This window comes from Lonchura striata, chromosome 10 (genome assembly GCF_046129695.1).
Source record: "Lonchura striata isolate bLonStr1 chromosome 10, bLonStr1.mat, whole genome shotgun sequence".
NCBI lineage: Eukaryota > Metazoa > Chordata > Aves > Passeriformes > Estrildidae > Lonchura > Lonchura striata.
Window position 1 is genome coordinate 4,998,648 of NC_134612.1, and position 27,880 is coordinate 5,026,527.

General features: G+C 59.3%; 1 protein-coding gene across 2 annotated transcripts; it reads right to left on the reverse strand.

Moving 5' to 3' along the window:
- Nucleotides 1-1,197: 1,197 nt before the first annotated feature.
- Nucleotides 1,198-27,122, reverse strand: LOC110478653 (diacylglycerol kinase beta). Of its 2 annotated transcripts, none has more exons than XM_021545436.3 (25): nt 27,030-27,122; nt 21,529-21,786; nt 19,356-19,432; nt 18,306-18,402; nt 17,286-17,525; nt 16,390-16,560; nt 16,071-16,120; nt 15,412-15,486; nt 15,204-15,323; nt 14,235-14,352; nt 13,878-13,966; nt 13,421-13,537; nt 13,209-13,307; nt 12,904-13,017; nt 12,746-12,819; nt 12,544-12,618; nt 12,371-12,456; nt 12,075-12,164; nt 11,614-11,774; nt 10,616-10,680; nt 9,639-9,729; nt 6,897-7,098; nt 5,626-5,746; nt 5,484-5,544; nt 1,198-4,080 (listed from the first exon to the last, which is right to left on the reverse strand). In XM_021545436.3, exons 2-25 carry the CDS (start codon nt 21,593-21,595, stop codon nt 3,982-3,984), a joined length of 2,559 nt encoding a protein of 852 aa, XP_021401111.2. In that variant the 5' UTR covers nt 21,596-21,786; nt 27,030-27,122; the 3' UTR covers nt 1,198-3,981. The 2 variants fall into 2 exon arrangements, with proteins under 2 accessions (XP_021401111.2, XP_021401110.2); XM_021545435.3 differs by having other exon boundaries at nt 18,237-18,402.
- Nucleotides 27,123-27,880: the final 758 nt, after the last annotated feature.

Genomic DNA, 27,880 nt, shown 5'->3' on the forward strand with positions numbered 1-27,880 from the left:
GATTCATGGACACACACCCTTGAAGGGCACCAAACGTCCCAGAGGTTTGGGAATGAATTTAGGTCATAATGGTGCTGCTGGTTGCCTGCCAGGCCTCCCAATGCAGCATTTCCCTTCTAAGTGCCTCAGTTTCCCCACCTGTAACAAGGGGGTGATACCTGCCGTGGGACCTGGCAGTGGCTGCTCAGGGAGGGCACAGCAGTTTGCCCAAGATAAATGGGCTGTGTGGAGGGAGACTAGGAAGTTATTGCTGGAGAAGGCAAAAACAAGGTGTTTGGTTACACGCTGCACATCTCAGCTTGGGAAGGAGAAAAACCTTCTGCTTGGATCCTGGGAAGCTGCCCAGGCATTCGGAAGCCTGTCAGTACAGAGATGTCCTGGCCAGCTTGAAATCCTCAGGTCATGGGCTTCTCAGTGTCCTGGGCAAGCTGCCCAGCGTGTCTTTGGGCTGCTGGTAGGAGTTCCTCTGTGATGCTGGGCTGCCAACAGCTCCCGAGTCCTCCAGGGCCACCTCCACCCCCAGGGATGACGGTGGTCACGGCAGGTAGCTCCCGTGCCGTGGTGTCCCGGGTGCACTGGACAGGAAGGACAGAGGGCACAGGGTGTCCTTGCTGCTCAGAGCCCGTTCCTGGGGGCTCAGCAGGCGCCGTGCTCTCACTTCCCCTTGCGCAGAGGCAACCGTGCTCAAATCATGCAGGTAAAATTAGCAGATGACACATGGGCAGGCAGGTGCAAAGCCCAGGCTGGGGAGCACGGCGGGCACTGGGGATGAGGGGGTCACAGCAGAGCTGGGGACACAACGGGGAACCCAGGGCAGCTGCAGATCTGCACGGGCCGGGGGCTGCTCAGCACCCCGGGGACACGGAGAGGTGACGAGGCCGAGCGCAGCCATGGGACGGGCGGGTGGGAGGTCACAGGAAGAGCTGAAACCCCTGGAGAGCCAGGGCTGGCAGGGGGGGATGGTGACCGGTGCCTGCTAAATTTAGACCCCACTGATGAAAAAAAAAAAAAAAAAGAAAAAAAAAAGAAAATGCAGGCTCCAAATTTAGCCGGATGCAGCTCCCACTGAGCACCACTCCATCGCGCTGCTGCTGCCTGCACCCCTTCAACCCCGGCATCCTGGAGTGGGCACCATCTCCTTTAGTCCCCACTAAAAGAGCCACACCTGGCCAGGAATCACCCCCGTGCACCCCAGGAGGAGTTCAGGACCACCTTTATTGGAGGCAAGGCCACAGCAGTCCGGGTGTACACGGCAACACGCGCTACGCTACGGACACCATTCCATGCAGGCAACCACGGCTACGCACACAGAGGGGGTGGGCTGAGCTCCTGGGGCAATGGGGCTGCCCAGCTCTCAGGGGTCCCCCAGTGCAGCACTGGCACCAGTGCCCAGGGGCTTGTCTGGGGGTTTGGTTCCATCCCACGCACTTGGGAACCGGGCTGAACTGGGAGGCACTGGGGAATGGGGGGATCAAGGCCTCGAGTGCCCCTCAGCTGCATGGCTTGTTCCTCCCTGGAGCCAGGGACAGCTGGGCTGAAGTCCCAGCCCCTGTGGGTCCCTCCTGGGCTCGGGACCTTTGCACCATCAGACTAAGGAGGTCAGGAGCTGGCAGGCCCGTTGAACCATGCCTTTGGCAGTGTGGGAGCACACTGGAGCTGGGCACCCTGGGGCAGGGATCATCTCCCTGGCCATCAGAGGAGACCTCTGGGTTGGAGCCTGGCAGAGTGGTGCTGGTGTGTCACCGTCCCACTGGCCCAGAGTGGTGGCCTGGGCTCTCTGTGCCCTGCAGACGTGGCTGAGTGTTCACCCCTGGATTTCAGCTGCTCGCCCCTGGCACTGCCAGGCCCAAGGGTGCAGGCACAGGCACAATGCCCTCCTGCTCCCCCAGCTCTGCCACCACAGACAGCAAACCACAGCAGAGACCCCAGTGCTGCTCTTTGCCCAGAGCCCAGCAAACTGTGACGGGGGCGAGGAGCAGGAGAAGCACTGCTGACTCCCCAGGCACTGCTGATTCCCTGCAGGCTCTGGGATAAAACCCTGGGTTGAGGCTGAGTGGGCAGGGAAATAGAACCAAACCTGTTGACCTTGTGTGCTGCCATCCCACAGATTTGTCACCCTCCTGCTGGCAGAGCTCTGGAGATGGCTGAGGTGGTTTTTCCACCCTCCCCGAGCGTGGGGCTGTGAAGCACTGCTGCCCTTGGCCATGGACCAGGGAGATGGCAGCTGGTTCGTGGGACCTGGGGTTTGTTTGGCCTTGCTCCATTTGCTTTCACCTGGCTGCTCATAAACAGCTGCCTTGGGGGCCAAGGAGGAGGAGGAGGAGGAGGAGGAGGAGGAGGAGGGTGGATTTATGCACTGCAGTGACGCATGCCTGTGTACACAGGTCACAAACAGGTCCCTTCCAGCCACTCTGGAACAGTGCTGGCAGCACCCTCTGCCAGGAGAATGCTACTGAACAGGGACCTGCAGCATCAGGAGGGACTGAGTGGGCATGGGGGAACTGGAGAGGACAGGGTGACTTGTCCCAGCCCTGTGGCAGGGACACAGTGGGGACAAGCAAGAGTTTTCCTGCCTGCAGTGACACCCACGGGGCACACACTGCTCCCAGCAGCTTAGGAGCCTCCAGCAGCCCCAGGGCAGCTGCCTGGGAGCAGGTTTAATTCAGGATGTGGCTGTGTCCTGCATGCAGGCCCACTGCTGGAGGCACTGGGTGACTGCAGAAGGACCCAGCAGCCCTGCCCATGGTCCAGCCTTGCCAGCTCCTGCCTCCTGGGAGTACATTCAGACCGCCACAAACTCATTCATCTGTTTTCTGGTCCCTGTGCATCCTGGAGAGAAGCTGCATCCCCTGATCTGTCCATCCATGGCTGATGCCTCCAAAACCTGGATCCCAGTGGTCCCCAGCAGTCACACAGGCAGCAGCATCTGTGAGGCTTCTCAGGTTTGGAGAGGGCTGTGGGGAGACCCGACCCTAGAGAAAGGGAGGTGCAACCACTCTGCCCCACTCCCTGGAGCCCAGGAGCATCAGAGGCAGCACCTGTCACACAGGGAGAGCACCAGCCTGGCAGAGCACGTGGGAGATGTGTAAAAGGTGCTGGGGACACCTTAAAGTGAGAAGAGTTCCTGGATGTCTGTCCCCAGGGTCTCCAGCCCCCAGTGCAGGCTGACAGGCTTTAGGAGAGAGGAAAGTCCATGTGGAAGGAGGTGCCATGGAGGACAGCCAGCAGAGAAGAGAGGTGGTGTCTGTGTCCAATCTGGGCTCCTAAAAAGGTGACCCCCAGAGTCCCTTTTTTTGTCCAAAGTTTGCTAAATAAATATATAAATATGAACACAAAGCCCAGACTGGGGCCGCTTCCCCAAAAATCCCCTTTTTCGCCATTTCCCTGTAAAAATGAAGTCTCTTCCCATCCACCCCACGCTTGTCCCTGTGCACTGTCTGTCCCCAGCCTGTCCCACAGCTCGTGGCTCACTGGGCTGGCAGCAATGGCTCTTTGCACCTCTCTTAAACCCCACAGCACAAAGGTGAGCGGCTGAGATGGCTCCTCCAGGCTAAGGAAATAAATAATTCCTCCCATTGCAAGGACTGGGGGAAAGAAAGGACTGCAGTGAGACATCAAGTGGTCTTCAGGAGGAGGATAAATAAATAAGTGGAGCTCAGTGCTGCCTCAGGAGCACATTCACTGGCAGCTTGGCTGGAGGGTATTTAAATAAAAGGGGAGAAAAATCCCAGTCCTAGTGCTGCTGCAGCAAATGTGCTCGCTGCTTGCCAGCCTGCCTTCTCCCCTTCTTCCATCCCAGCTCCAGAGGATGCTTCTGGCCATCAGGAAGGAGCCTACAAAACCTTCTCAGGATAAATAATCCCCAGTGGGCTTGGAGGGGGAGTTTTTGTCCCCACCACAGGATGGGGATTTGGGGACCCCTGCATCAGGCAGTGGCTGGGATGCTGAGTGTCTCCAGGCTGTGGATCCTTGGGTGATGCTTTAATCCCGAGTTCGGTTCCTCCTCTTCAGGAAAAAGAAGCTGCTCTTCTGGGGAGGCCCCAGCAGCATGGGCACCTGGCTTTTATGTGTAATTTTGACCTAAAAAGATGTAGAAAAACTGAGCTCAGTAAGAGAGTGCTGAGCCTTCCCAGGTACCTCCAACCCCAGGACTCTCAGGAGTGACCCCGTGAAGCAGGGAGCAGCTCAGCACCAGGGTGAAGGGCTCTGGAATCACGTCCAGGTAGTGCTGGGATGGGAAGAGGAGAAACATCAGGGGACCCTCCTGCAGCTCCCCCCAGGGAGAAATTCTGCTGTGCCCATCCAGCAAGAAATGGGCACATCATGAGTCCAGGGCATGGAGTCACAGCTGCTCGGGCTCTGCGGCCACCCAGCAGCAGCAGGAGCACCAGCCTCCCTCCAAATCCAGCAGCTTTGCCAGCAGGAGCCCAGGCTGTCCCACCCTGCTGTGCTGCCAGCCCCCCTGCCCATCCCCACACCCTGCCAGCCCCATTCCCCCTCCCCACACCCTGCCAGCCCCATTCCCCCTCCCCACACCCTGCCAGCCCATTCCCCATCCCCACACCCTGCCAACCCCTCTGCCCATCCCCACACCCTGCCAGCCCCACTGCCCATCCCCACACCCTACCAGCCCCACTGCCCATCCCCACACCCTGCCAGCCCCTCTGCCCATCCCCACACCCTGCCAGCCCCATTCCCCATCCCCACACCCTGCCAGCCCCATTCCCCATCCCCACACCCTGCCAGCCCCATTGCCCATCCCCACACCCTGCCAGCCCCATGCCCCATCCCCACACCCTGCCAGCCCCATTCCCCATCTGCACACCCTGCCAGCCCCTCTGCCCATCCCCACACCCTGCCAGCCCCCCTGCCCATCCCCACACCCTGCCAGCCCCCCTGCCCATCCCCACACCCTGCCAGCCCCATTGCCCATCCCCACACCCTGCCAGCCCCATGCCCCATCCCCACACCCTGCCAGTCCCATTCCCCATCTGCACACCCTGCCAGCCCTCCTGCCCATCCCCACACCCTGCCAGCCCCATCCCCCATCCCCACACCCTGCTAGCCCCATTCCCCATCCCCACACCCTGCCAGCCCATTCCCCATCCCCACACCCTGCTAGCCCCATTCCCCATCCCCACACCCTGCCAGCCCCCCTGCCCATCCCCACACCCTGCCAGCCCCCCTGCCCATCCCCACACCCTGCCAGCCCCTCTGCCCATCCCCACACCCTGCCAGCCCCATTCCCCATCCCCACACCCTGCCAGCCTCCCTGCCCATCCCCACACCCTGCCAGCCCTCCTGCCCATCCCCACACCCTGCCAGCCCCATTCCCCCTCCCCACACCCTGCCAGCCCCATTCCCCCTCCCCACACCCTGCCAGCTCCATTCCCCATCCCCACACCCTGCTAGCCCCATTCCCCATCCCCACACCCTGCCAGCCCCTGCCCAGCCTGCCTTCCTGCCCCTCCCTGGGCACTCACAGTGCAGGACGGCTGCATCCAGGGCTCTCCATCCACCTGCATGGGCAGCAGCTTGGACGTCCTGCAAGGCACAGAGAGGAGGTGACACGGGTGTCAGGTTTCGCTGCTGCTTGGGCACTCGGCCAAGGAAGGGGACAAATACCTGATGATGACCGAGGAACACTGGGCCAGTCTCTTCCCCGCACTCTTCAGCCCCGTGTAGATCTGCCCCATTTCCATCGCGCCTTCCAGCCCCACCACCTCCAGGAGATGATCGCTGAGGTCTGCAGGAGAGAGGGATCTGAGCTGCTCCCCCCTTCCCCAGGTATCCCCCACCTTCTGCCCTCACTGGAAACCTCAGGGCCAGCCCACCAGGGCTGCTGGCACTGAGGGGATTTATCCTGATGTCCTCTGTGTCCCAAGACCACCAAACTGGGTGTTTCCAGCACTGGGCAATGCTGCTAGCCAATATCTTTGGAGCAAAAGTACTCCTGGTCTGAAAGAGCACCTGGGCCTGCATAGCTGCACAGTGCCAGCCCAGATCCCCACCAGCCCTTGGACTGTTTGACTGCAGTGTGTGAAATGATGGCACCCCTTGCCTGGGTGCCCTGGGGTGCTGCAGCTCCCCAGAAGCCAGCACACATGGCAGAACTGCTGGTCAGATCCCTGGGTATGGCCTCTTCTCACAGCTCATCCTGCTCTTCTGGGCCACCTGCAAGGGCACCTGGCAATGGCAGAGCTCCCTGCCTCAGGCTCCTCTTTCACATACACCCCTATCAGCCCTGAGAAATGCTCTGAGCCTCCCACGCCCCTCTTACCCACCCACGAGCGGGGATGTCCCCAGGGTACCAACCCTGCTGTCCCCTGCAGTCCCTTTGGGACTGGCTTGCCCTGTATCCCGCTCCCTGCTCCTGTTGCCACTGGCTCAGGCAGCAAGGGACAGCAAGTGACAGTCTAGGATGTGACACTGCTGTTCTGGCAGCCACATCACTGCGGGGGCTGATTCCCACCCCAGCCCCAGGCTGTGGGTGGAAAACCCGGGCACTTTGTGTATTTTGCTGGCTGCTTTCTACCCCATTACTCCCCACAGGGCAATGCTGCCAGCACTTTGGGCTGTCCCTGCCCACGGGGGTGGCTCTGGTGGCCTCAGCAGTGGCTGGGAGGTGCCAGCTGGGCTCAGTGTGGGTCCTGCTGCTCCCAATCCCCACATCCAGGCTGGCAGCGCTGTGCTGCAGCCTGGCAAGCTGCTGACAAAGCCCTTGGTGCCAGCTCTGCTCTTGGGTTCCAGCTCTTCCTCTGCCATACAGAGGAGTCACCCCGGCACCCCAAAGGACACAGAGCTGATCACAGCTCCTGCAGCGCTGTTGCTCCAGAGATGGTGGCTGCCCAGTGCCCCTGTGCTGAGCCCACACTGCCCTGCTGCCCCCCACTCACCCTGCACGCAGAACTTGAGCTCCTTGGCATCGGTGACCACCGTGCCTGGCACCTTCTCTGGCACCTTCTTGCCCAGCCGGTTGTAGCCACGCTGCTTCTTGGTCTCGCCCCACAGGTTGGAGCCCCCGTACATGCTGGGGATGTTGAGCACAGCAATGCCCTCCAGGGAAGTGTTGCTCAGGTCCAGCAGGGTCCCATCACACTGCCACATACATGGGTGGTGTCAGGGGTGGGGGGGAGCTGTGCCCACCACATGGAGCCCCCTCCTCTCCCCCACACACAAGTGTGGGTCCCTGAGCACAGAGTGACACTGGACGGTCCCCAGGGGACACTGGCAGCTCCACTGGTTGAGGCTGGAGATGCAAATACTCTCCCACTTTTTCCTAGAGTTACTGTCAACTCCTTGACACTCCTCGTGCTGCTCTCCCCTCTGTTTCCATAGGAGTTTTACCACAGGTCTAAAATGGCAGTTTAAAAAGCAAATTCCTGGGGGAGCACATAAAACCTTGGCTAGACTTGGTGCTGTGACCCAAATCGGGAGGCAACACCACCTTGACCCTAAAGCGACTTCCACCCAAGGAGCTCCAGCACCTGCCTTCCCCCTCCTCCTTATCCAAACTCACTCCAAAGGACTGGAAAGTTTGGCTGCCCAAAATGTAGCTCAAAACAGTTTGTCTTCAAGTGCCATTTGGAAACCAGACATAAGGCTGGAAGGAAATTAGGGGAAGGTGTCAGAGGGAAAAATGTCAGGTTTTGGAGAGCAAACCACAGCACAGCACACAGAACTGGCATCGCAGGCTTCGCTGTCATGCAGCAGGACTGCCTCAGCTGAAAATTCCCTGTGAAAGTTAAAATATCCATTGCCTGCAGCTTTCCCACAGGATTGAAAGCAACAGCCATGGAAATGCATTTCTTAACTTCAGATCTTCTCACGCTACCCAGACATGGATCCCCTTCCTAAATACTTCTGGTGAAAGCAGCCACTTTTCCATCCAGCTTGAATTTCTATAAAGCATTCCCATTTTCCTTGAGGCATCAACTCGTTACCTGCCACTCTGTGCTTCAGCAAATCCCAGCACAGCTTTTTCCTTGCATTTTGGTGGTGTGAAGGCACCTCTACCCTCACTTCTTGTGCCGAGAGGAATGAAATGGGCTAATAAACCCCTTCTGCTGCTCCAGTTCTGGCTGTTTTCCTTTAACAAAGGTCTAGAGCTTTTTTTTTCCCACCCCCTCAGCCCGTGCTGAGGACACCAACCCCGTTGGGCGCTCACACCTCGATGTGTCAGATCCTTTCTGCCTCCCCTGGTGGTGCGGGATCTTATTTTTAGCCTCACATTGAAAGCAAAAAAAAAAAAAAAAAGCAGGAATCTTCTGGTTTGGGAGGGAAGAGCTGTCTCTGCAAGGCTTGGAAAGGATGTCAATCCCTTCGTTCTCAATACATGGTAACGACGCCGTGATTTGTAGGGAGAGAAAACACCTCACTGCAAGCCAGCAGGCTCTGAGTCCTTGTGGGATGGGCAGCACAGCTCGAGCATCACCCCCGGCCACAGGCACCTTCCCCACCTGGCAGCTCGGCGGGATGGCAGCGAGCTGGCTGCCAGCAGGGCAGGATGCTGGGCTGCTGCAGGAGCTGCTGCTGCCCAGGGCCGCCCACGCCTGCCCGGTTTGGGCAGCAGGAGCTCTCTGCCCGCAGAGCCCAGCCCCTGTGCCAGGCAGCCACAATGGGCCCTTTGAGCAGGGGCAGCTGACTGACGGCGCGCTGGCAGCGAGGCTGGAAGGAGAAATTTGCAGCTGGGGGAAAAAGCAAATTCATTTCCAGCAGTTGTAGGGGGAACGAGTGCCAATTTCCAAAACAAAACTGCTATTTCTCTGCAAGGCTGACAGTTGCCTGGGAGCTGGAGGGAGGACAGGCGGCTGCTTTCAACTTCAGATGCTGTGGGATTAACACTTTCCTGGCCGTGGGCTCAGCTGGTGGGCAGCACGCCCAGAAGGAACGGGGGGCACCTCGTGCCCATCTCCAGCAGCGTTCGACTCCACAAACATGGACTTTTGTCCACCCTGGGACAGTGCAGCATGGATGGGGAAGGGGGTGAGACGGTTGTGAGGCTGATCCTGCCCCTTCCCACAAGTTTCCAAGGTACCCACCCCAGGCTTTGGGAAGGGACGAAACTCCCCGCATAGAAACAGGCGTCAAAATCCCTCTGCCCATGGCCAGCTCTGCTCTGTGCCCCCCAGCACCCTGCTCCCACCACCTGCTCTGACTCCCACCACCTCTTGCAAGTGCTATTTTCTCCCCTCACCCTCCAGCCTAAGTTATAAAAGGGTGGATTATCCAGAGACAGGGAGAGACGGAAGTTTACAGCCCAAATCCCCAGCACGGAGAAGTGACAGCACTCTTAGCAACCACGGGCCCTCCTCCCAGCTCTAATTAAAGGCTGTTTCCATGTCATCCAATGAGGGCTGGGAGCAGAGCAGAATTTACAGGGAGAATGTTCCAGGCATGCTCTCAAATGCAGCTGGAAGTGGGGAATACAGGATTATTCTGCCCACAGCTGGCTGGCTGTGTAGCAATCGCTGCCTGCTGGAATAAGGGGTCCTGCCAGCCACCATGTCCTTCTGCCACAGTGAGGGGTCAAAGCCATGGTGGCACCCTCTCCTCAAACAGCTGAGGGATCCACAGGAAACGGCTCCAAAAAGCCTTTGTGCCATGGCTAGAGCCAGGGAGCATGCCAGGAAACCCACCTCAACCTCAACATAGTCATGGAGTTTCTTGCAGGTGGCTGCAAAGGTCTCTGATGTCCCAAATTCGAAGTACCACAGCTTGTTCTTCATCCTGGGGCACACAGACATGTCAGTATCCCACTTGGAAGCAGCCTCTTGCCCCAGCCAGCAGCAGGACGGGCTGCCAGAGACTGTCTGGAGCTGCTGTGATGGGGACACGAGCCATTGTGCCCAGCACCCTGGCCCTAGGGAGCCGTGTGGGTGTGTCTGGGGGTTGGGGGGCTGTCAGAGGGCGGCTCTGAGGGGCAGGATGGAGGTGCTGGGTGCTCCTTAGGCATGGGATGTGGTATCAAGGGACAGGCCACCCTGTGGAGGGGATGTCCCACACCACAGCACCCCACTAGGCAGCCCCTGACCGTGGCTCATTGCCTGCATCAGCTGCTGAGCCAGGCTTTGAGGGGAGCTCTAAGCTGGGAGAGGCTGTAAGCTGAGAGGAGCTGAACTCGAGGATGGAGTCAGACACTTTGGTGCACTCAGGGATTTTTCCAGCAGGTATTTCTAAACCTGGGAATGGGGATCATGAGCCAGGGCTCCCGTTGCCATTGCCCCATTTCCGTGTACCCTGAGCACAGTGGGAACGAGCTGTGACCTGCTGCCTGCCCTGCCCTCCCTGCCTGGCCTGCTCCTGCCTGTCCTGGAATTCCACACTAATTATAAAGCATGAATGAACGTAACCGGGTGTGTGGCCAAGTTTGAGCAGCCTGCCACAGCACGTGGGGCTTGAAGAAGCATCCCAAACCCCCGCCATGCCTGGCCTGGACCCCCACCACGCCTGGTGTGTGCCCTGCCTGTCCCCTAAGGCTGGCCAAACCCCAGATCCTCTTGGCATGGTGCCTGGCAGTGGCAGGGTTAGGGTTAGATTTAGGGTTAGATTTAGGGTTAGATTTAGGGTTAGGGTTGCACAGCCAGCTCTCAGGGGGCCCTGGGGGTGCCCTTACCTGCTGTTGAATTTCTCAGGGTGTTTTTCTCTCATGATGTGAAAGCGGTGGGCGATGGAGGCGTCCTGTGGAGAGCACAGAGACGTCAGTGGCACAGCAGAGAAACAGAATCCCCACCCTGTGCCCCGTGGGCACGAGCCAGGGCAGGGGTGCTCAGCTCTTCATGCTCCCACTGGTCCCTGTGGCACAACTGAGGATGACATTGATGGTCCAAGGTGATGGAGGGACCCTCAGCCAGGCTCTTCCCAAAGCTTGTAAGGTGGGACATAATTAGTGCACTTGGCCTCCTTCCCTCATCACAGGGGCTCTGCATGGAGGGGATGATGACAGGGGAGGAAAGACAAGCAAGGGGGGCTCTGGGGACACCCCAAGGCCCTGCACCCTGACAGGTCTCTTGAGAGCAAGGCAGCTCTCCTGAAAATCAACACAACCTCTCCTTATGCAGAGTGGGTGTGTTTAACCCAGCTCAGAAGCTGTCACCAAATGCCACCTGCATTAGCAGGAGACAATGTGAGCCCAGAAGCATCCTGCAGTGCTGCAGGTGAGTGACCCCTGCCATGGTGGCACCCCTGGCACAGGACAAAAATGCTGCAAGTCCCTGGCAAGAGAAGGGCTTTCCCCAAAACACTCCTGCTCTCAGGACTGACCCCCATGGCACAGGGCTGTCATCCTCCCCAAGCTCCCCAACCTCTCAAGGTCAGGAAAATGTGAAGGAACATGGGTCTAAACAACAAAGCAGGTCTTTGCTGATGTCTTGGCAGGTGGGGTGCCCTTGTCTTTGGGAACCCCAAACTTCCCTGAATCCTGTTTAAGCTCCTTTCACATTCATCTTGCAACATTCCTGCTGGGAAGATAAAGAACCCCTGCCTGCTTATATATCTTGGTGCTGCCTTTACAAATGATAGAAAAACCAGAAAAAAAAAACCAAAACAGGAGTTGGGAGTGTGAGCAAGGAGGAGCAGGAAGGGAGAAACTGACTCCTGCCCCATGGAACTCACCACCCCAATGGAGAAGTAGTTGTTGATGATGGTGGATGGGACGGGATCTCCGTTGGCCTCCCGGTCAGTAGGAATGATGTCGATCTGCCAGCGGTCCAGCATCACCTCCGTGCTGTGCTCTATGTCCTTCAGGACCTTCATCAGGTTGCCTCCTTCATAGCCTGGAAGGGAAAGAGGATGAAGGAGGATGAAGGGGAGCACAGCCATGTCACAGCCAGCTGCCAAGCGCTTGGGGGCTGCGGCTATGGCACATTCTTGAGCAGTGGCAGAGATTTTGGCTCATGGCAGGGCTCTCCAAATGGAAGTTTGGAGGGTTCAGAAAGCAGCAGCTGCTCTTTTTGGAAGGAGTTAGAGGCACCAGGCTTAGATGTAGCTCTGAACTGCATCCCAGGAGCCCGGGAGCCCTCCCTCCCCTGGCTGAAGGGTTCCCAAGGGCCAGCCATGCCCTGGGCTGTCCTCACCTCCTCCCCAGCGCAGGCACCGAGCGAGGTCATTGCCCGTCCCCAGGGGCAGGACGGCCACCGGCGGGTGCTTCACCAGCTTTGCCTTATCTGCAGTTCAAGGGAGAAGAGAAGTTTGGGGCTGACAAGGCTCATTCCCTGCTCCTCTCCACGTCCCTCCTCAGCCAGCAGCCTGGAACGACGCTGCTGGCAGGATCACCAGCCCACCCTCCCTGGGGGATATCAGGAATCTGTGGCGGATCAGCAAGGATGGGGGTGGACGATGCCCAGCAGGAACACAGCTGTGCCTTGCTCACCTATGCAGTCCAGGATCCAGCCCACCGTGCCGTCCCCTCCGCAGGCCAGCACACGGAAATCTGGGGTGTCCCGAAAGAAGTTCAGCCTGGAGAAAGCCAGGAGAGACAAGGGGTGACGTGGCAGAGCAGGGCCTGGTGGGAGAGGGCAGAGGATCCCCTGCAGAGCTCCATACCCTGGCGTGGGCCCGCCACGGTCCAGGTTGTACACTTGGCGTGGGTTGAGCAGGTAGTGGAACTTCCGCAGGACCCTGGGGAGAGAGAGACGTGAGGTGAGGGATGCCATGAAGGTGATTCCCACACCAGGAGTGATGCCCGGGGCACCAGCAGCCCCCAGCCCCGGGGGGAAGCTGTTCCCAGGCAGGCAGGACCACCTACCTCTCCCCCTGCCTTCCTCCACTCTTGGGGTTCACAAACACGAGGAGTGGGTGTGTCCCGGGCTGAGGGCTGATCTGGAGGGCAGAAAATGCAGCTGTGAATCCCTCAACTGTTGAGTTCAGTGGCACAGCTCACCTGCACCCACTGCAGGAGCCCACCTGCAGCCCTTGCCCATCCACTGTGGTGGAGTTGAACTTGAAGCCCTGGCTGTCCTCGGGGCTGGTGCTGGCAGGGGAGTCGCTCTCCGAGCGCCGGCAGTGGGACTGCCTGTCCTTTGGGGAAGCGAGGCGTGGGTGCCCATGCTGCCCACGGGGCAGTGCCAGCAGCCAGGGAGGCAGATCAGCCTCAGCACTGCCCTGCTGGGTCCTGGCACTGGCAGCGACGAGGGGGGCACTTACCAGGACAAGGGGGGCACTTTACCAGGATAAGGGGGGCACTTTACCGGGATAAGTGGAGCACTTACCAGGACAACTGGGCAGATGTAGGATGGGAGCAAGATGTGGTCCCGCAGCGGGCCCCCATCACACTCTGGCTTCACATGGGAGGCACACTTGTTGTGGAGCTGGAGGGGTGGGAGGAAGGGATGTGGAGCAGAGGACACCTGCCCTCCCCTGAGCAGGAGCCCAGAGCTGGTCATGCAGGCACGGTGGGTGTGCCCCAGCCCTGGGTACTCACCGTGATTTGGCACCAGACACAGTGCAGGCCGGTGATGCCCTGGTAGCACTTGATGCTCTTGTGACATCTGTCACACTTGGCAGGGGAATTGCCCTCGATCCAGGTGTGCTGCATCACCTGCAAGGCACGGGGACACGTGGCACAGCACCCACTGACCCGCAGGCACCTCCCTCCTGCTAAGGGTGTCCGTGAGGATTTTGGAAGCTTGTCCTGCAGGGATGCTGCTGATCCAGTCCTGGCCCTTGCACAGCCCCTGTGCAGAGCCAAGGCAAATCTTGGAGCTGGGGGTCATGTGGATGCCTGGGGACTGCAAGGCTTTGGATGCTGGCAATGCCCGTGAGCTGCTGCCCAGGATGCGAGGGGAAAAGCCAAGGGGAAGAAGCTTTGGGGAAGCAGAGCAGGAGACCAAGGGGCCAGGACACCTACTGGCTCAGAAATGCACCAGCTGCCTACTCACACTTGTGTTTTTCTTGGATTTAACGTAGGTGCTGATGCAGGAAGCGATGTCTTTGGACACACACCTCTCGTGGACCGTGTACTTGCAGACTGGTGAGAGAGAAAACTCAAGAGAGAATCATTTAGGTTTGAAAAGCCCTGTTAACACCCTCGAGTCCAACTGTTACCCCAACACCACCAGGTCACCAGCACCCCAGGAAGGTGATCAGCATGGGAGCTGCCCCCTCCCCACTCAGCCTGCAGCACCCACGGGGCTCAGCACTAACAGGGACCAGTCCTCCCTCCCCAGGGCACCACTGGCTGAGGCAGGAGCCACCGGTCTGGGAGTGCAGCACCCTGGCAGGGATGCAGGACTCACAGGAGCAGCAGAGGCCCTGCTTGCGCACCCCCAGCAGCATGGTGCGGCAGAAGTTGCAGTAGGCAGGTTTCTTGAAGTGCTTCAGCCTCCAGGCATGTTGCCCATCATCTTTCACGTTCTGCAGGGCAAGAGAGTGGAGGGTGGACGTCACTCTCCCACTGCCAAGAGTCCCAGCGTCCTCAGCCCATCATTTTTGTCAACTTTTCACCCCCTAAAAACCCCACGGCGTTTCTGGGAGTTTGCCCCCAGCAGGATCATGGGCTCCCCCTATTCCCCTGCTCTCTTGGTGTTCCCCAGAGCATCCCTGGCACTGCATCCCTCTGGGCACACCCAGCTCCAGCTCCCACGGACCCCTGGCACAGCCCAGCCACAGGGAAGATCTTGGCAGCTGACAGGAAGGTGACTTCACATTTGGGGCCAAGCCACCACTGCCGCCACGGGGTGACAAAAGCACAAACCTCTTCATCTGGGGCCAGGCATGAGTGCTTTACAGGAGTCAGTTCAAATTCCCTATTTTCATGATTTTTTTTCTGCCAGAAAGCCTGTCCCCCACCCTACCTCTCCAGGGGAACCATGGGCACCATGAGCAAAACCATCTTTCCTTGCAAATTATTACTCGATGGCCAGGGATGCACTTGAAAGAAATGAAGGTCGAAAGGATGAAAACACAGACAGAGAAATAAAGGGGGTCTCAACAGCCCCACCTTTGCTCTTTAAGCCTCACTCTACAAGAGGAGATGCCATTTTAGGTACTCATCCTAGGTTTTGATTAAATGTTCATTGAACCAGAGTGCACTGCTTGGGCACAGCAGTTAAAAAATGAACTTGGGAAGATTTGGGGTGTGAAGGGGGCAAGGGTGGGGGGGTTGTCAGCAGGGGCTGGGGCCAGTGTGGGGCTGTGTGGTGCTGTATGAGCGCGTGGTGTGCTGCTGGGGGTAGGCTGGAGCAGGTGTCCTCAGGAACACTGACCGTCTCCATCCCCAGGAGGACCAGCAAGGGGATGGTGGTCATGCCACCCCGAATCCACTCCTCCAGCGTCACAGTCCCGTCGTGGTTGTAATCAATCTCCTCCATCATAGCCTTCAAGATCTGGAGGAGGGCACAGAATGTGGTGACACAGTGATGCCAGCCTGGCCTCTGGCTGAGAGCCCCTGCTGCCTCCAGCCCCAGCACTCACAGGCTTCAGCTCGGTGGAGTCCCACTCCAGGTACTCAGCCACGTGCACCATCTGGTTGATGATACGATCCAGCTCCTAAGCACACACAGAAAGTGGTGCCCAGGGTTAGGGATGGCTCCAGGCACGAGCAGAGTGTCCAGCCCCAAGCCCCCAAGGTCTACATTCCCACATGCCCAAGGTTACCCCAGTCCCCACATACACAGGAGGGGCAGCAACACACCAGGCCTCGGCTCCTTATTTTTTCAGAGCCTTCTGCCCTGAAAACCTGCAAGGAAATCTGTACTGGGTTTTCCTTGGGAAGAACTATTCTGATAAACCAGATTTTATTTGCAACAAGTTTCACGGGCGATACCCAAAGAACAAAGAGAAAACATCATAGGAGAAGGAGCTGTGCATGATTTTTTTTCTTCCCTGAAATACCACGACCTGATGTAGTGCTACAATTCTTGGTGGGTGGATTTTTTCCTAGCTCCTGCTGGATGCAGCAGAGCTGCCATGTGATCCCCAGCTCTGCAGTCCAGCTGCTGCTTTCCTCCTCCCTTCCCATATCCCTGCCCCTTTTTGGAGCATCTCAGCAGGGCAGTGAGCACCCCAACAGTGTCCTGAAGGTTTCCAGCCCCCTGAGCAGCCCCTGCTCTCTGTCCCAAGGGTAGGCTCACCGAGCTGTCCAGCAGGCCGTTTCCATCGGTGTCGTAGAGGCGAAACATAACTGGAGGGAAGAGAGAAGCTGCTGACAATTAGAGCCCAGCCCCGGGGCACCCCAGGGTGCCCCAAGCACCCTGTTCATGCTGCTGGAGCTTCAGGGTGGGAGCAGCGCTGTGCAGCTGGGATGTGACCCCAGGGCTGTGGAGCATCAGGGCAGACACAGGCAGGAGCAGAAGGGGGTGCAGAGGGGTTTTCCCAGGAGCAGCCAGCCCTGCACCCGTCCTCAGGCTGAGCCCCTGCGGGTGCCACAGCCGAGCCCAGGGTGACACTTACACTCCAGCTTGTCCTCTGCCCGGCCCCTCTCCAGCAGGGACAGGTAGCAGACAATGTCCTTCAGGTGGACCACCTGGGCCACGGGGCTGGGAGGAGGAGGCGGGGTGGCCTTCAGGGAGCTGGGACCTTTCCGCAGGCTGAAGGGCAGCCTCTTCTCCCCGCTCCTCGTGCCTGTGGGCAAGGAGAGAGGCACAGCAGGGGTGACATCGGACCAGGCATCGTCACCACGTGGGAGACAGGAGCTCTGAGGGAGGGACCCATTCGGCGTGGGACTGGGTGACACCACGGGGCCAGGGCTGGGACACAGGATGGGCACTAAAAGGGCACTTGGGGCCGGGTGCCATCGCAGGCCTGGGGGCACGAGGGACACCTGGGGCTGGTGCCATCACAGGCTCAGGGCTGGGCAGTGCCACTCATTCCTCGGGGTGCAGCCTGCCACACCTCCATCACTGCAGCTATGGGCGGGATGAGCAGCTGGAGCCCATGGAAACGTGTCCTGATGGGAACAAGCATCCACCCAGGAGGAGGGAGAAGCTCAGTGGGCAGCAAGGCAGCTTGCCAGGGTGCCAGGGTGCCCACGCTCACTGATGCCCATGGCAATAGCAGGGGGGATGCTCCTGGCAGAGGGGCCCTTCCTCGGGGCCTGGCAGGGGCTGGGGCAAGGGGCAACTGTGACTCAGTGCCCCATTTCCCCTCCCTACAAGATATTTAAGACATTGATTGATGGGGGCTCTGTGGGATGGGATCTGTAGCTTAAGTTTGCCAAGCAAAGGTGTCCAGGTGCCAGGAACCCAGTGAGTTTGGGAGGTCACTGCCACCACGCTGGGGACTTGACCAGAAACTGGGGAGGGCTTGTCACTGCCCCAGTCTCCCAGCAGAGCCCCAGCCAAGCCCACCTGGTGACTGAGGGCTGAGCAGAGACACGGAGGAGATCTTGGAAGAGCCCGAGGAGTTGTGAGCAGAAGTGGTGCCAGTGGTGGATTTCTGGGAGGATGATCTGGACCAGCTGGGGGAGGCATTGGGGATCGATGCCAGGGTGAGGGATGCTGGCTGGGGCTCAGCTGGGTTGCTGTGGCAGCCCTTGGGCTCGGGGGTGTGTCGTCCCAGAGCACTTCGAGGGGTTTTCCCATTGATCCCTGCAAGCAGACACGCCCAAGGGCAGCGTGACACCAGGGTGTCTGTGCCCCTTGCTCCAGGAACTGGTGCTGGGTGCTTGCCCTGGGTCCTCTCTGCTAGCCCCATGCCTCTCTGCCCTGGCATCCCAGCCCCAGGGCTCTCTGAGGGGCACCACAGGTGGCCCCTCACCCTCCTGCCCGGCCCAGCAGCCCCCAGCAGTGCTCACATCCCTGGGTGATGGACACCACGGTGCTCAGACCAGGCAGGGAGGATGTGCTCCTCCATCCCCAGCCAGAGCTGGGGGACGTTCTCCCTTTTCCCTTTGCAATTTATAGTCCTTTCAGCAGATGTCTCCACGAGCCAGGAATCCAGCCGGGAAGGGCTGGGGGAGGCAGAGCTGGGTGCCTGGCACACACAGCCTGCTCTGGGTGCAGATGAGTGCAGGGTGGCCGTGACAGAGGCGCAGGCCACCTCAGCCTGCACAGAGATGCTGACAGAGTGACTTGGGCTCTGAATGTGCAGAGGAAAGGGCACGTGCCATTGCATCCTGGAGAAATCCCTCCCTGGAGCTGCACAGGGCCTTGGCAACAGAGGGGGGTGTGAGCTGGCCTCGATGCCACCCCTTCAGTGCCACCCCCTTCAGTGCCACCCCCAGCCTTCATTCCCGTGGGCAGCGTGGGAGCAAGCCCAGCGTGCTGCCCGGAGCCCAGGGGGGAGGCAGGGTGGCTCACCCAGGCTGCTGTGCTGGGGCACACCCGGGCTCTGCTGCTGGCTCTCGGGGGAGGCTTGGCAGATCTTACGCCTGAAGGAAGTGAAGAGGTGCTGGCAAAGCTCCTCGGGCACGTCGGCCTCCAGGTAGGTCTTCATGAAGAGGCAGAAGCCCTCGTAGTCGATGGGCTGGGGAACAGAGAGGAGGAGGATGGAGGTGCCCCAGGCCACCACCAAGGTGCAGAGCTGCCAGTGGGCGTGGGGCTGCATGCCCTGGGCACCCCTCACTGGGCACATGAGCTGCAGAGCCCTCCCCAAAGCTGCTGGTTTCCCAAATCCAGTGGTTGGAGGTAACCTAAAGGGTCCCAGAGGCAGCACGGCCAGAAATGCCCAGTGCCAGTGTGGCTGAGCCAGGTGAGCAGTGCTGGGACAGGGACAGCAGCCAGGGCAGGAGCTGGGGGAGTGGCAGAAAAGGGCAGAGCAGTGGGACTTTCCAGCCCAGCCCCAGCCCCATGGGGACTATCCTCCTCCCGAGGACTCTGCCTCCTCCTTCCCTGCTGGGCATTGCCATTGTGTGAGGATGATGACTTCTCAATGGCTTTTGTGGCCCCAGCTGGAGTGAGCATCCCGTGGTGCCCTGGAATAACAAGGTACCTTTGTGCCACTCCTTGCATGTTCAGCCCACTGATTTTTCTCATTTTGCCTTGATTCTGGTGATTAGAGCCCCACAGAAGCTCTGTCCTGCTGGCACACCAACAGGTCCCTCTGAAAGCACCACTCAGGAAAAATAATCCCAGCCCTCTTTGGAGGAGAGCGAGAAGGCAGAGCTGTCCCATCCCCATGTTGGCCAAATAATTCACTTTTAGGGGGAGAGTAAATCCCTCCCAGGTTCTGCCTGGCAAGGCAAAGCCCCAAAAAGCTTTCAGCAGGATTAGGTGGGGTGGGATGGCCATGCAGAGGGCAGGGTCCGGGGATGGCCAGGGAATCAAGTCCTGGGTGCAAAACCACGGGGAGAGATTGGGGCCAGCAGCCAGCCCTGCCTTCTCCTGGCTGCTCCCAGCTGGGGGAGCCAGGCTGGGGGAGCTGCAGGGGCTGGGAGCTGCCAGCAGCACGGGGGGGACACGGCGGGCACGGGGCCGTACCTGTTCGGGGTTGTACCTCGAGAGGACTCCGTCCCCATTGAACTCCTCCAGAACATCCTTCAGCTTCTTGGTGGAGTCTGGGGAGACAAAGGCACCGTGCTGAGCATGGCCCCGCTGGGCTGCCTCTGTCATCCACCAGCAGGGTGGTGCAGAGGGGTTTATCTGCTGGATATACAATTGCTGGATCTCTCCGTGCCTGGAAGAGGCCAGCCATGCCCTGCTTCCCCTTCCACCTTCACAGGGGCAGGGCAGATATGGAAAGCTGGCCTGGGAGCTTTACATACATAGAGAACTTCCTCCTACCAGTATGAAAATAAACACAGAGCCAGAGCAAAGCCAGGAAGGTGTGGACAGTCCCAGCTGCTCTGGTGTGCTAAGCACACCCTGGATGTCCCTGCCACAGTGCAGGTGGCTGCTGGCACCCCTTGGCAGAGCCACTCATCCCAGAGGCTGCCTTGGGCTGCTCACTGGTATCTCCAGGAGGTGCCAGGAAGGAGAAATAAAACTGTATTCATAGAATCACAGAATCATTTAGGTTGGAAAAGCCCTGTAAGATCATCAAGTCCAACCATTAACCAGCACAATTGTGTTCACCACTAAGATAGAAATGTCCCACATCTCCGTGGCTTTTAAATACCTCCAGGGATGGTGACTGCTGAGGACAGCCTGTGTTAGTGCTTGACTACCCTTTTGAAGAAGAAATTTTCCTGAATATCCAATCTGAACCTCCCCTAGTGTAGCTTGTGACCATTCCTTCTTGTCCTATCACTGGATTGGTCCATGCAAACTTCCACACAAGTAGTAAAGACTTTCCCTGGCTGAGTGTCCTTAAGGCTGGAGTGTCTGGAGGGACATTCTTCATTTCAAAATAGGGAAAAGAGGGAAAAGTGGAAAAAAATATCAAGGTGAGTGAACATTCAGCCCTCACCTTCACACACATCCCTGGGCATGTGCATTTAAAAGGTTCTCAGACACAACAGCCTTGTTAGTTACTGGGAAATCCTCTCTCCATGTGGGGGCTGAGCTGGCTCTGATCCCCCCAGCAGAACTTGGCACTGGACCACAGCTGCCTGGGATGTCAGGGGCACTCAAGGAGAGGGATCCTGGCCCTCCTCAGAGGACCCCCAAATCCCATTGGGGAGCCATCCTACAGGGGACAAGGCAGCTGCCCCTGCTGCAGCCTTGCTGGCCACATTTTGGTTAATGAAACTAAGATGCCATCACTGTTCTGAGCCCAGTGTTGCAGATGGTGTTTCATGGTCTGGGATTCAGGAAAGCAAAGCCCATCGTCCTCCAGAGAGGCAGAATGAGATGCAGAGAGGGATACTGCACACACCCCTCTGCCTGAGTCTCTGGCTGGTGGGCAGGAGCGTGGCCCCACTGGGGAACATGAAGAACTTGTCCCCAACCTCACCCTTGTGATGTACAGAGTCCCCAAGGACAGCCTCAGAGAGCTCACGGTGTCCCCTTTGGCTCTCAGTCATCTCCCATCCAGCCTGCTCGCCCCAGGGTCAGGCCAATTCTGCAAAGCAACGCCCTTGTGATTTCACACCTCTTCTCCCTTCATCCTGTGCCTTTCCTGCCCTACCCTGCCCTGCTCTCAGCACCTTCACGAGCTGCACTGCTTCTCCATCAACTGCTGTAAAAAGCACGGCCCCACTCCAGCTCTCTGGCAGGCAGGACCTCAAGGACCTGGTTTGGGTTTCACCCAGGCTCTCCCTCCAGCTTCTCCCAGCTCCAGGACCCCTCGGTGCTGCTGCAAATCTCCTTTTCTCAGCAGGAGCTGCAGCAGAGCGTCGCTCTGCAAAAGCACTGAGGAGAATTACCGCAGAGGGCTGGCAGCCCAAAGCACGCTGTGGAGCAGCCCCGTGCGTTTGGTGTGTTTGGGAAAAGCCAGTCTGCTTTCCTGGTTGGCATTTCACTCCGCTGAGAACGTGGGAGCGACCGCCTTCAGACGGACTGAGCCGTGCTCACGTGTCCGGCCCCAAAGCTCAGCTCCATCCTCCCGGCCAGGCAGCCAGGGGGACCCCAACCAGCCAGGGACTTCCCCAAAAACCTAAGGAATCCCCTCGTTTTCCAGGAGGACACTAAGGAAAGGTAGGACAGCAGTCCAGCACGGATCAACAGGACTTTTCAGCACATCCAACCCGCTCTCCCCATCCCGGGTACTCACAGTCCGTGTACTGCTGGAGCTGGGCAAACTCGGCGGGGCTGAGCGAGATCCAGGTGCCATCGGTCATTTTTGGGCAGCAGGGACACGGCAGGGGCCACCAGCCGCTGCCTCTGTGCCAGCCTCAGTGCCACAGGTCCCACAGAGCGCTCTGTCACATCGGCACGGTGAGGGGCACGGCCGGCCCTGGCACTGCTGGCATCATTCTGCTGAGCCTGTGAGAAGCCAGAGCTTCGGGGCACCTGGTCAGCACCTGCCTGCCTGGAGGGGACAGAGAGAGAGGAGAGGGTCAGCAGGAGGTAGAGATAAAGTCCTGCTGTGCCTGGGGACAGTCACCTGCAGTAGTGGGTGTGTGAGCCTGGAAATGGGGTGCTTTGCCCCGCTGCAGACCTGGGGGATCCCTACTCCAGGGAGCAGAGGGTGTGAGCACAAGGAGGAGCACAGGCCACCTTGCTGTGTGAGCATTCTCAGGGCTTGGTGTCCCTAGGAAAGCTCCTCTGCCACCGAGCCAGCCTGGTGCCACACACAAGAGCCACAACTCTCACCGGCCAGAGGATGTGGCTGGAAGAGGTCAAGCAAATGCCTGGGGCAGGAAAAGGAACTTGTCACCCCCAGCATTTCCCAGGGGAACCCAGCAAAGGGAGCAGAAGGAAGGGCATGGTTATTTAAAGAAAATGCAAAAGCTGAGGGCAGGGAATACGAGAGAGTAGAAACTTCCAGTTTACTCCTGCACCTTTGAAGCTGGTGTTTACTTCCAGAGAATCGTGGTAAATGAAAATCTATAGTCAAAACTGGAAATCTATAGTCAAAACAGGGAAAAATCTGTGCCACAGAAAAGCCCTGACCAAAGGGCTCTCTCCAGCCCACTCATCCTTAGGCTTCAAAATTTTTTAGCCTTTTTCATTTAACCAAATTGGCCATCAGGCAAAGGGCAGCGTTTGGAGGAGGTGGTTGCTCTCCAAAGAGTTTGATCTCCATTTTAGGGCTCTTTCCCTGCTAAATGTTGGCTCCCAGTTTCCACCAGCCTAAGCTGACAGACTGGAGGAAGCAGAGCGAGGATGAGCTGGGAAAGATCAGAGGACTTGGGATGATGCTTAGGGAGCACCCACATGCCTCAGCATCTTTCCATTCACAGAAAAACACCTTTGATTAAGAGGAGCAAGTAATTCAGGGGAGCTGTCGGCTCCCACATGCCACACCAACCCCACACACAGTCCCTAGGGACATTCACATATGGGGTGCACCAGGAGAAGTCACTTAACCCCCCATCCTCAGGACTCTGCCCACATGTCAGTACTAATGCTATTTTGCCTCTATATTCAGCTGCTGAAAATGCTCCAGGGCAAGAGACGGTCCCAGGGGCAAAGCCTGGTGTTGGCAGAGGAAGGAGCAAACAATCTTTGGGGCTGTGGGGAGGATGGTGACCCCTGAGGAAACAGCCCAGGGCTGAGCATCTGCCTGGATAGCTGCCAAAGGGTTTTCCAGCTGCAGGGAGTGACTGCACACAGAGAGGAGCCCACCAAGCCCTGGCTACGCATTTGCTGGAGTTTAACATCACAACCCTCCTTAGTCCTGTTCAGTGCTTTCCTCCCAGGAGGACAAAGTCACTGGGCTCTTCTTCCACCCCTCCGTGGCCTGGGACTTCTTGGCTGCCTCTAAGGCTGCCTGGAGAGCTGTGGGGCCTGGGGACCCCACAGGATGCTGTTCCTGCCCAGGGGATGAGCAGTGGCTATCCCGGGACAGGGAGCAGTGCCCTCACTGCCCTGCCCTGGGGCACTCCTGGTGGGATAACATACAATCCTGGGGAGAATCCCACCTTCCCACCCTCACCGGGGCCCTGCAGCCCCATGGCAACTCGCCTCCAGCCTGTGACCATCCAGCTCGTCCTGGCAGCTCTTGGTCCCTGTGCCACCAGCTGGGCAACACTGCTATGGCTAGGGAAGAACTACCCAATGTCTTCCCACACTGGCTTTGGTTTTGTGGGGATCTTCATCTTGCTGCAAGCACAAGTGAAAACATGGTGTTTTCTCCTATCCTGGATGATGGGTTTGTCCCAAAGTACTTCCAAGGCTGGTCCAGGAGAGCTCAGTCTGTAAGAAATGCCCCGGAATGCAGACAGACTTCGTGTTTCCTGGCACACAAGCTGTTTGATTTGATCAGAACCTCTTTTTTATCCTAAACTTATCCAAGGAGAGGCTGAGAGTCCAGAACTAGCTAGAAGAAAAGGCAAAGGGAGGGACCTGGCTGGCTCCAGCTCCCAGGAGGAGTTTGGGGGCACTGAGGGCAGCAAAAATATCCCTTCTTCTTTTAATGATGGGTGATGGGGCAGCACAAAGCACCAGAAGGAAAGCAAAGCAGAGCTAATTGGGCCATCCCAAGAGGCTTTCCCCTAGCAATTGCTGGAATAACAAATGCCACTCCTGGCACGTCAGCCTCGGATTTCAGGAAGGGCAGGAAAAAGCCTCCTCAGGAATCCAGCTGCTCCTCGTTTGGCCGCCCTCTGAATTGTCAGCGGCAAATTATGTTCTATTAAATCAAATTTGCCTCTCGCTAAAAATAGCTCCCTACTAGTGTTACAAATAACACGGATTACCCTGCCTGGAGGCGCTCACCGGGCACGGCCCCTCTCCCCATCCCTGCTCCTGTGCGTGGGCACCGGCCTGGTGTGACTCGAGGCAGGGGAGGATGGACAGGGGGGACCTTGGAGCCTCCCAAACCTCCCTGGGGGCATAAGCAGAGCTGGAACTCGTGGGGAGCTGCGTGGCACATCCTGCAGCTGCAGTGATGGGAGAGGTGCTGTTGGGAGCATCGATGGGTGCAGCTCCGTGGGAGCCAGGGCCCAGCCATGCAAGGCCTGAAATACATCAACAGGGGAAATGCCAGGCAGGAGTCCCCCAGTGGTGAGTGGAGCTTGGACTTGTGGCAGGACCATGCCACAGGCAGTGGGACACCTCCATATCCCTAAAAAAAGGCTGTCTGTGGGCACCTCTGGTATCCAGGCATGGGGAATCCCAGAAGCAGCAATGGGATAGCAGAGGAGCTGTTTTCCCAGGCAGACATCCCTGTCTGGAGCCTTTTCACCAGCCCCAGGCGCTGGCTGCCCAGTGCTGCTGTGGATGGAGGATCCCACAGCACGGTGCTCTGGGATCACTGTGGGACTGGGAGGCCTTGCTCCACTGCCACCCGCCCGGCCCCCCAGGAACACAGCTACTGATGGGCACCTAACTCTGCACCTAACCCCATCCCCTCATACGTCCCCATCTTCGTTCTCGTTCATGTCCCAATCTCCTTTCATGTTCCCATCCCTGTCCCCATCCGTATCTTCATCCCATCCTTGTCCTCATCCCCGTCTCCATCCCCATCCCAGTTCCCATTTCACTCTTCTTTCCCTCCCCCTACACCTCAGTCTCTCACTTTCAGTTTCACCCCTGGCAAAGGTTGCTCTTTCCCCAGGAACAGAACAAACCACAGGGGCACAAAACCAGAGACAATGGGCTGGCAGCTTCCAGGTGCTGGCAGAGCCTCCGGCCTCCGACCAGCTTCACAGGAACGTGTGAACGGGGCTGCAGCACCTGCCCCGCAGCAGATTCCTGCTCCAGATGCCCTTTGGAAAGGAAAACCATGGGCTCCTTGAGCTGCAGGAGGTGGCACGAGGAGGCAACACTCCTGCTGAGCACACACACCCGTGCAGAGGCTGTGGCTGCCTGGCAGCAGTGGGACACAGCACGATGCTGGGCTCTTCCCTGCCTCCCTGCCCGGGCCTGCAGAAGCCACAGACACGTGCCACATCCCTGGGGCAGAAGCATGGCAGGTCCCTACAGGAATGGCATTTTCCAGGCCACCCCCACCATCTTTTGGAAAGATCAGCCTATTTTTGTGTTGGATGGGGAGAGGCCCCTGAGGCGGTGGGTGGAGTATAAATCCCTCCTGTCCCACTGCAGCAAACAAACCCCAACCAAGTCACGCTCAAACTATTTTCTGCAGCGACAGGAGAAGGCGCTTTTCTGCATTTTGCCAGCCCAAGAGGCCACTCAGGATCGGCTTTTTCCATTCTCCAAACCTGTTGCTGACTACACATTCCCCTGACGCTTTGACCACCGCCCACACAGAGCAAGGCACGCTGTCCAGGTACCTCACACCAACTTTGCTGTGGACCCCGAGCACCCTCAGGGCGATCAAAGGCACTGGCAGGGGTGCCTGGAGCATCCGTGCTCTCTCCCACAGTGACACAGGGAGAGGTGGGTGGCCGTAGCCAGCCCTCCAGCCCCAGGGCTGGGCTGTGGCTGCACCAACTCCCAGCTGGGTGCCAGGAGAGCTTGGCTCAACCCTGTGACAGCAGGGACCCAGCACAGCCTCCCTTGGAACTCGCCCCCCTGCCAGGGGCAGGACAGCTCAGCTCGTACCCCAGAGACACTAACAACTTCTTGACTTACTACTGTTGGATTTTTAGAGAATAATTTTGCTGACTGAGTTCGGAGCAGACTAGATCTGAGCTAGGATGCCTTCGGAGCAAGGCGCTTCCCCTTGGCCCTGCATGTCCCAGTCAAGCCAGACCTTGTCTCATAGAAAAGCCCTTTCCCACACCAGACAGGGCAGCAAATGCTGGGCCTGCAGCCTAAGGACTGGGATCTACCCCAGGATCCCACCTCCATCACCTTGCACATGTAAGCCCAGGAATTCAGGACATCTACAAACCTGTCAGACGGAAACCCTGGCTCTCTCTCTCTGCAGGAACCCTGTGGCCACGAGTCCCGTGGCTTATAGCCACACCTTGGGCGGGATAACGCTGCTTCCTGGTAGCTTTAAAATGCCTTCTCCCCTTTCATCCCCCAACACAACCTGCAGAACAAGTCACATCCAGCCCCCTTCCACAGGCCAGCCACACCAGCACCGCCTCAGCCCTCCCGTCTCCCAAAGCCAACGGCCCTGGCAATTTTTACTTAACAAGAAAGACACTAACGAGCTTTTCCAGCCTGGCAACACAGGAACAGCTGGATTGGGCTGTTCTTCTGCCCAGCCCAAGGACGGGTGGTTTTATAGCCAGGCTGAGAACCAACACACGCTGAGACACCAATGAAGGTGGTGTAGGGCGGTGTAGGGCGGTGTAGGGTGGTGTAGCACCCTGGGCTGCTTTAGGGGCTGGTTGCCATCCTCCTCACCCTGCGGACAAGGGTGCGCTGCCCTCTCTCCACCCTTCGGGAAGCTTTTCTCAGGGGCACAGCCACAGCCTGGGAACCCCGATTGCCCGACCCCAGCGCTGCCCCACTCCTTCAGCGCCGGCACCGCTCCCTAAAGCGCTGGGGAAGGGGGTCAGGGCTGGCCCGGGGAGGGTCGCGGGCTCCGAGGGCAGCGGAGGGGGACGGACGTGAGCTGCCGAGCCGGTCCCGCGTGGGGCGGGGGATCCCGCGCGGATCGGGGGCTTTACCCACGATGGAAAGGGGTGAGCCCACGGGCGTCGCCGCGCCCCCGCGCAGCCCCGCGTCCCCCCGCCGCTGTCCCCTTACCTGGCGGCGGCAGCGCGGTGCCATCGGCGGGACCGGCCGGGCGCTCCGGCGGCGGTTCGGGGCTGGCGGTGCCGGGCGGCTCGGGGCTGGCGGTGCCGGGCGGCTCGGGGCTGGCGGTGCCCGGCACTCCGGGCTGGCGGTGCCGGGCGGCTCGGGGCTGGCGGTGCCGGGCGGTTCGGGGCTGGCGGTGCCGGGCGGCTCGGGGCTGGCGGTGCCCGGCACTCCGGGGCTGGCGGTGCCCGGCGGTTCGGGGCTGGCGGTGCCCGGCACTCCGGGCTGGCGGTGCCCGGCACTCCGGGCTGGCGGTGCCCGGCACTCCGGGCTGGCGGTGCCGGGCGGTTCGGGGCTGGCGGTGCCCGGCGGTTCGGGGCTGGCGGTGCCCGGCGGTTCGGGGCTGGCGGTGCCCGGCACTCCGGGCTGGCGGTGCCCGGCAGCGCTGCTCAGCCCGGCGGGGCGGGGATCGGGGATGGGGGATGCGAACGGGCCCGGCCCGCCCCGCCGCTCCGCTCCGCCCGCCTCCGCCGGTACCGGGCGGCCGGGGCGGGAGGGGGAGGAGGACGAGGAGGAGGAGGAGGAGTTGGAGGAAGAGCCCGGCGGCCCCGACCGCGCCCCCGCCCCTTCCCGGCTCCGGGGCAGCGCCGGGGAGCCCCGGGGCGGGAGCAGCCGGCTGCGGGGGCGGCGGGAGACGTGTTCCATGCTAAAACTCGTTTGTGATGGATTCCCACCTCCCCACAGCGGCAGGGTTTTCCCCACTTCCCGATGGCCACGCACACTGCCCCGCAGCCCCGATGCTCCCCGTCCTTGTCGCCGTGCCTATCTCCATCCCCAGCCCTAACCCCATCCTTGTCCCC

Excerpts from the sequence above, each read along its gene's own strand:
- LOC110478653 (XM_021545435.3), bottom strand. The coding sequence starts at position 21,595 with ATGACCGATGGCACCTGGATCTCGCTCAGCCCCGCCGAGTTTGCCCAG. Across the intron at positions 19,433-21,528 it reads GCTCCAGCAGTACACGGACT|ACTCCACCAAGAAGCTGAAG; the intron begins GTGAGTACCCGG and ends TTGTCTCCCCAG. Across the intron at positions 13,538-13,877 it reads AATCCAAGAAAAACACAAGT|GTGATGCAGCACACCTGGAT; the intron begins GTGAGTAGGCAG and ends CGTGCCTTGCAG.